Source organism: Rutidosis leptorrhynchoides, chromosome 2 (assembly GCF_046630445.1).
Source record: "Rutidosis leptorrhynchoides isolate AG116_Rl617_1_P2 chromosome 2, CSIRO_AGI_Rlap_v1, whole genome shotgun sequence".
Classification (NCBI taxonomy): domain Eukaryota; kingdom Viridiplantae; phylum Streptophyta; class Magnoliopsida; order Asterales; family Asteraceae; genus Rutidosis; species Rutidosis leptorrhynchoides.
The window spans coordinates 595,665,149-595,673,064 of NC_092334.1; the positions used below are offsets into that span (position 1 = coordinate 595,665,149).

At 33.3% G+C, this 7,916-nt stretch overlaps 1 protein-coding gene across 1 annotated transcript; it reads right to left on the reverse strand.

Moving 5' to 3' along the window:
- Nucleotides 1–1,083: 1,083 nt before the first annotated feature.
- LOC139893368 (protein SGT1 homolog B-like) lies at nt 1,084–7,521 on the reverse strand. Its single transcript, XM_071876525.1, has 10 exons — nt 7,279–7,521; nt 6,306–6,375; nt 5,171–5,295; nt 4,056–4,200; nt 3,393–3,489; nt 3,155–3,220; nt 2,508–2,646; nt 2,057–2,136; nt 1,864–1,968; nt 1,084–1,422 (listed from the first exon to the last, which is right to left on the reverse strand). The coding sequence occupies exons 1-10, from the start codon at nt 7,436–7,438 to the stop codon at nt 1,315–1,317; spliced, it is 1,095 nt and encodes a 364-aa protein (XP_071732626.1). The 5' UTR covers nt 7,439–7,521; the 3' UTR covers nt 1,084–1,314.
- Between the last annotated feature and the right edge of the window lie 395 nt (nt 7,522–7,916).

The window sequence follows — 7,916 nt, forward strand, 5'->3', positions numbered from 1 at the left end:
TTAAGCCACATAAAGTTGACTAAAACTTTTTTACTTGAAGCCACTTACCACTACCGTACCCAAAACTACTAGACCCCGCCTTAAAGCATCTGTCGAAACCACTTGAAAAGGACCAAAAACCACCGAATTGCCATCAAGAACTCCAACCTCGAAAAACCGTACGAAACACGTATCAAAACCACACAAAACCGTCCGAATCATGTATCTAAAGTGGGTAAACATATAATATCTTTTATGTTCAGGTTACTCAGAAATGACGAGCATTTTTATTCAGATGTACGTGATCTAACAAGATTATTTCGTGAACGTTTTCAACCCTTCGTTGGCCACTGTAGATATGCTTTTATTGAAATTTGAACCAAGGGCTTGTGAAAATATATGGACGACAACTACTAGATTATCTTGTGATGGTTATCTAAATTAACAAACGTCAACCTAAAATGAAAGAAACAATGTTCTTGGTGTCGAATGAAGTTTCGGTCGAAAGCCATATTAACCAAAACTTATCAAGTTTGACTCGAAAGTTATTTCGTCAAAACCGAATTAATAAGATATCGGACTGTTTCAGAATCTTAGAAAATTTTACGATTAGGGTTGAGTTAATCGAACAAACCATGAACTGAACCCCAACCCCCCAACCCCCACCCCCACCACAACCCCCCCAACTAAAAATTTGCTTACATATAGAGTCCCTGTAATTAATTGGAGTCTTGAAGATGCAATAAAATAGTGCAATAGTTCAAATAATGAAAATGAAATGAGATTACTTACTCAACTAATATTTATTTATCTATGTTGAGCCCTACTAAAGACCTGGCATGTCCCTCATTGTTTTTTTAATCTCTTGGGTTCTAAAAACATCAGAGTAAGATTTAGCTAACTACATATATACAGTTTCTTTAGAGAATTGTACAGGTACTCTATGCAGGCGCCATGTGAGATGCAATATTTTTCGTCTAAAGACAGTCTTAAGTTGAACAAATCTGCATTCTTTTTTGCACTTCAAATGCAAAAAGATCCAGCAAATGGCTCTTTAGTGACTCCGAAACATAAATAAGATCACCATAACATGGACAAGAATACTGTATCAAAAAAACAACATTTTGACATTCAAATACCAAAAAACTCTAGAAACTTTTTTACATAGTGCAGACACAAAAACGAGTAGAAACGAAATGAAAAAAAAAAAATAGGTATCTCAGTTTGGCTTCATGCAAGACTATAGACATTTTTAAAAGATGACTATCCAACCCAAAGTAGAACAAGTCAGCCACAAATAAGGCATTAAAAGAAACAAGGTTTTTGGCTAAAATTTCAATATTCCCATTTCCTCAGTTCCATACCATCTGGAGCCGTTCCCTCAACTTCCTTCGATCCCACTTCTTTCCAGTTTGTCGACAGCACTGTTCCATTCGACTCCACCTAAAGGTCAAAAAAGTCAACGACATCAGTTCAATTATTCACACAAAAAAGATGCACTGCCATAATGATCCAGTTTATACTTTTTCTCAGTTATGGGGGTGTTCGAATATGAGTTGCAAATAATCATATGTGATATTCGTATATAAATATATTCAGATAAGCAAGTAACTCCATTAAAATCAGAAGTGTTTGGATGAACACTGTTTTTTTCACAATATAATATAAAGGCTAATCGATGGTTGGTTTAGGAAGCCAACGCATAAATGACAAAAGAGGCGTTCTTTATATTATTGAGTATTCAAATTTCAAATATGATCATTTATCATTTATTTCCATCACTTACACAAAATAGTATTAATAAAATAATAATTATAATATTTGTCGACACTTTTTAAAATAACTATGGTACTTAAAATAACTATGGAGAAAAGATGATCTTACAAAAGATTTTCTCATGGCCCTTCTTGTATCCTCGTCGGCATCTGAATATATGTCACGGAAAAACTTGTTCAATGCAGCATCACCATCTAGCTTTTCATCTTTTTCCTGGAAAAACGTAACATCAGTTAGACTTGAAACCTAAACTAGCATTGCATTTCTCCCAAGTCCTTTATTTAATCAAAAAAAGATATACCTCCTTTTTCACGAGCGCCTCAAGTTTATCCCAGTCTTTTGTTGGTTTTGAGGAAGGGTATGTAGGTCTTTGGTTGCTTACTACAATCAGAAACATCAAGTAGAAAAAATGAAAATTAAAATAAACTTTTATTGACACAATATATTTGACTAGAATGCATAATGCCTCATAAAAAAATGCAAAACTATCCAAATTAACTAGAAGTTTCATCCCAAAATTGTCTTCAACCATCAGTTGTCATTACTCATTACATAATATTATCGATGGTTTAAGTTCTAGTATAACCAAAACAAATGGGGGTAAGTAGGAAACACGACTACTTGATATAAAAAACCAAAACAGATGAGATGCATAAATAGAATTTAAAAAGAATAACTCTAAGGATAATATAATAAGTAATGATTGCTGAAGACGAAACTGATTTTAAATACTTGGATGATGATCAACGTACCTGATGAGACATTGCTAGTTCGCACAACCATATTGTCTTTGCTATATTCAAGAGATGTCCAGTGTATTGGTTCCACTTTTGCGAGACGAATTTCTATTTTGGTAGAGAGAACAACATATTTGCACTTTGCAGGGACAATCTGTTGAACCCAAGTATGTTAATGTTTATTGATATGATTAGGGACACCATAATTACAAACGATAACTGACATATTCAATTATTCATGAAATGTGGATCCTTAAAAGATTGAAGACCTTATTATCAAGTCAATATTAAATTAAATGCCAGGATGACAATAGCATGATTGAACTCTGAGGCTAATGTTTATAATTGTGACCTTATTTTACTTGATGATTCAGTCCCCGTACCTCCATTCAAAGTCTATGACTTTATGTTGATAATAACTCTTAAATAGTAATATTCCCCATATATGGTACATTTACACATGGACATGTAAATTATAAAAGGACGCACACAATAAAAATTCTAGAGTACACACGTTTAATCCAAGTTGATACAAACATAAAATAAGACACAAAATAAGAATATAGGATAAAAACCCTGATATTATCACCGTCCATTAAGCAAAACATAGATTAAAACTACTTTGTTTAGCATTTTAATGTTACATGGGTTAAGTACAGTACCTTTCCAAATAAGCGAGGTTGGAATATATATGGCTCTTCCCCAGGCACGTCAATGGTAACACTTAGCTGAAATCAAAACAATCAAGGGAGTCTGACAAGTCAGCAAGCTTTTCTTGTAGAATAGACATGACCCACCTCGGCCCATTCATAAGTAAATGGGTCAAAAGTGCCACATCTAGAAAGAAACAACATACATGGATAAATAGGATTAAAAAAGAGAATTAAAACGCTAACATACTATTTGTTCCCCGAAGTTAACTGATACACTATCAGCTGGTATGCCCTTTGCAAAAATAGTCACAACTGCCTCCTCTGGTTTCTGATAGAATTCATCCCTAAAAATACATTGTTTGTCAGATATAATTTAGATGTAAAAGAGCTCAAAAAAAAATATACCATTGATGAGATACTTTGCCAAATAAGCTCAAGTTTAATAATTTACAAGCAAAGCCCCTAATGATTCAACTTTGATCAAGGTAGAGATGGTTATTAAACAATCAATCTTACTACTAGCCATAACTACAATAATAAAGTCTAAAACATTCCCTTAAGTTTTCATTTAAGCTTCAACGATGAACGACATTTGAAAAAACAGACAAAAGGTCTTCAGAAGAAGCCCAATCAAAGAATATCGAATGTCAAAAAAAAAAAAAAATTCTTTTCAGAACAAAATAATTATAACAATTTACTAATTGTAACAAAATTTTTAAAATTTTAAGTATCCGAGATTTTCCCTTGTGAAAATAATAGATTGCTTCAACAACATGTCAAACCTAGCCCACATATTTCCCACCTCGCTGTAAAGGTAATAAACATCTATGTAAAAATCAAAGTATAAAAATGAAACGTAAAAGAAAGTACGAGGAACAGTTTTGGATGCAATCTCTAAAAGGTTTTTGACCTGTATTTTCGTTTAGCTGGCATTGCGGTTGCCACCTCATTAGACGCATTTACTTGTTGGGCATCTTTTGAAGTTGTGTCATGTTTAGTGACAATCTCAGATGAAGTTGCATCAATTGATTGTGTTGGTAGCTCACCATTTTCCTCTGTTTCAGAATACACAAAACTCATTAAGTCTAATGCCTTCAATACTTCGTAGTGTTGATAGACAAGTCACGAATACACAACGCAAGATGCCTTTATATAAGATGGTGTGTATATGATGTGAAACAAATTCATCTTTGCAACGTCTATTTACGTATGTAATATAATAATAATAACTAGGATTCAAAATGAAGGCAAAAATAGTCCAGAAGGGAAAGTGTGGTGTATATGTAGAGATGGCAACTTCGACCCATATACCAAGGAGAGGGTCAACATGGGATACAATTACTATATATCGTGTAAAATATAGACTAAAAGACAAATGGATCAAATAGATTAAAACGAGTAAAAAGTCATGCAAAGTACAATTTCTATGGATAAAATCTCGCACATCTTTTAGAAAAAATAGATATATACTGAAAACATACAAAATCCTATTTGACATGTAATTGTTTACATACAATATTTATTTCAGTAAAATGCTTGCAGAAAACAACCCTCATTAATAAACACTGTTACACACTTTGACCAGTTGCACAACCCGTCCATACTACCCATTTTCCCACCTCTATAGGTGTATCAATATATAGGAGTAAAAATATATTTGTTTATATGGTGGTGGTTAAATATTTTTGAAGTACACATGCACACAAAAGAAAATCAAAGGTGAGAGACTATATGTTATAACAAAAATCAATAATCCTAAAAATATATATATAAAGATCGGATGCATGTTGCAGTCTACTTATAGCATAGATGTTCTTTGTAAACTAACAAAGTAGCAATGCTTAAATATGGTATGGTAACAATGTGACAGATAAAAAATCATATACACTAAGCTATGGAAAAAAAAATTGAAGCCAGTGATCTACAGAAACAATAAAAAAACTAGAATATCATCAATTTATACCAAGAGAGAGAGAGAGAGAGAGAGAGAGAGAGAGAGAGAGAGAGAGAGAGAGAGAGATTTACCTGCAATCAACTTGTCACACTTATTTATCCAGTCTCTGAATCGTGTATCTTCTGGAACTAAAGAAGAACCAGCTTCAAAGGCTGTTTTAGCAGTGTGATACTCTTCAAGTTTGAAACATGCAGTGCTGTTAAGCAGACACGGGTAACATTTATTTACTATAAAGAAAAGCTAAATTATAAATATAATCCTTAGTATCTGACGATTACTTAATAACAATCTTGAGAAATTAATTCTAACAAAGTCATGTACCAACAAAAACACTATCACCCCCACAATTTCCAGAAACGGAGTTCACTATGATACGGGAACGCAGATTGGGGTATAGGTTCATTTCAGTTAGCTGTCCAGCACAGTTCAGTAATATGGTTGAATGAAGATTAAAGAAAGTCCTATTTGTATATACAGTGTCAAACAGTTGTAAAGAGCTATTAATGTTTAATACGGAGTAGTAAACAAATATTAACTTGATTGTGACTTTAAGATGCTTAAGACCACTCCCAACAATAATACGCTTCTTTAAAAAAAACAGGACTTCGTCAGCGTTTCCTTTCCTTAGAAAGACTGAACGCTATACCCACTTATTCTTTATTATCAGTTATTAAATAGTAATTAATAATTAACACTTCTAATCTAACTATAAATTATAATAAAATAATAATATAAAACAAATGGGGATGCATGAGTCACCCAATTAATTAATGCCACGTCTTTAAGTATCATGCAGGCGACGAGTTACCTTTTTCTTTCCGTCAACGAAAAACGATGCAACACTCCCTATACCGTTTTTTATTTTTGAAAAATGACGGGGCCAACGACGCTACTGTTGGCTACTGTCTTAGTAATTGACTTTCAAAATACTCAAATCTTTAGTTCAGAGTTTTTTAGAATACACTTCCAGACGCGCTAAAGTGAGTCAATAAATTATTGCAATCAATATTAATCACATTCTAGAACGTATTTCTTAACATTCTGGAACAGGGTTCCTTTTTGGCCCAAAACGTGAACCCGTCATAAATTGGATAAGAATCAAATGGTTTTTGGTTTCATTACGCATTTTAAATAATAATGAAACACGACATATATAAAGAATACTAACCAGCTGATTTATCAAAGTTATTAAAATGAGTCGCTTACCCTTTGCGCAGATATGGCTTTGAAATCGAAGGGTCCAACTCTATTGCTTTGTTTGCATCAGAAACCGCTTCTGCTCCAACACAAATGTCAAGAATGTGAATATTTGATTTCAAAAGAATTAACTCAACAAGGAAAATTTAACAGCATGGTAATAACAACCAATAATTAAGAAGAATGGAATCCGTGGAGAATCATAACAAATTCTAATACGTTATGAGATGCGTAGGTATCCTATCATTAGTACATCACACAATGAAAAGAAAAGGCATACCATGATATAAGTTCAAACAAATCCATTCAACATAATAAAATATATGCTTTAAGAGCAACAACCGAGTAACTAAAAAATCAAACTGTAGTTATCCTACACACGTTTACTTAGCTAAAGGTATACCATATACTCCGTACATCTTTAAATACACATTCTAGTATTCCACAACTTGTATTATAAAATAGTAGGTTACTTGTAGGTAGGGGAGTTCAATATTTGGTTTCAAACAAATTAACCTGAAAACCGAACCGAATGAAAAACTGAAAGAACCAAACCAGATTGAAATCAGTTTTTGTTACAATTATTTTGGTTAATTTATGACTTCTTTGGTTTGTCGGTTTTAAACGACCCGAATTCCGGTTTTCAGTTCCACTTCGGTTTGAATTTGAATTCAGTTTTGGGTTTCGGTCTTGCCTCCAAAAAATTTCAAATCAGAACTAACCTAATCGAATATACCGAAAACCGATAAACAACCCTACTTGTAGTCTAGTAGTTCTCATAACCGCAACATGTGTCCACTAAACAATATATATTATCAATAAATAAAACCTAATAGACTAATACATTAATTCAACGTAATCACAAATCCGAAAACCTAATGCAATATAAAAAACCTAAATATTGATCATGTTCATTATGCGTATTCAAGATCTGAATAATAATTAATAGAATAGAATGAGCTAGGGTTTATGTAGATTGTACCGGTGAAGTTTCCGAGTTTAATGTTGACCTGAGCACGGTCGGAAAATAGGTCGGCGTTGTTAGGGTTAATGGCGATGGCCTGAGAATAGAAGTCATGTGCGAGTTCAAAGTGGTCGTCAATGAAAGCTTCTTTAGCTTTTGCGATGAGATCAGAAGCCATTGAATTGCGATGAAGGATGTGTGTTTTTTGTGTTGATGAAGAAGATGGATGAGTAATGAGAGAAGATCGATTCTTGACTTGAGGGTTTTATCGTCAAGTGGGCAGAATTAAAATAAGGCCCACATATAACTTTTTTTCAATCAATTTAATCAAATCCTAAAACGAGTGAAACTTGACTTTGGTAAATATATGGAAATTTAATTCAATATTTTTATTTTGAAAAGCAAGAGCAATTTCATTAAAGTAAAAGAAACAGGAGAGAATATACAGCTTGAGGCTTTATGCATAGAGCACGTGCATATTACATATTACAAACAACAGAAATCATAGGAAGAGCCTAAAAACAATACGAAGCTACAGGAAATTTTGTTTGCAGCAGGAAAGAAGCTCGATCTTGTAGGGGGCAGAAGATGGGACGCAGCAGTGGATGCTTCAACCGTGATCGTCGAACACTCTCGGGTTTAAAAGCCATTGGTTC

What these genes read in the sequence shown, in the direction of transcription:
- LOC139893368 (XM_071876525.1), bottom strand. Translation starts at nt 7,438, where the DNA reads ATGGCTTCTGATCTCATCGCAAAAGCTAAAGAAGCTTTCATTGACGAC. An exon ending in TAAACTCGGAAACTTCACCG is followed by an intron (nt 6,376 to 7,278) that starts GTACAATCTACA and finishes GTGTTGGAGCAG; the next exon opens with AAGCGGTTTCTGATGCAAAC. An exon ending in AAGCCATATCTGCGCAAAGG is followed by an intron (nt 5,296 to 6,305) that starts GTAAGCGACTCA and finishes TCTGCTTAACAG; the next exon opens with CACTGCATGTTTCAAACTTG.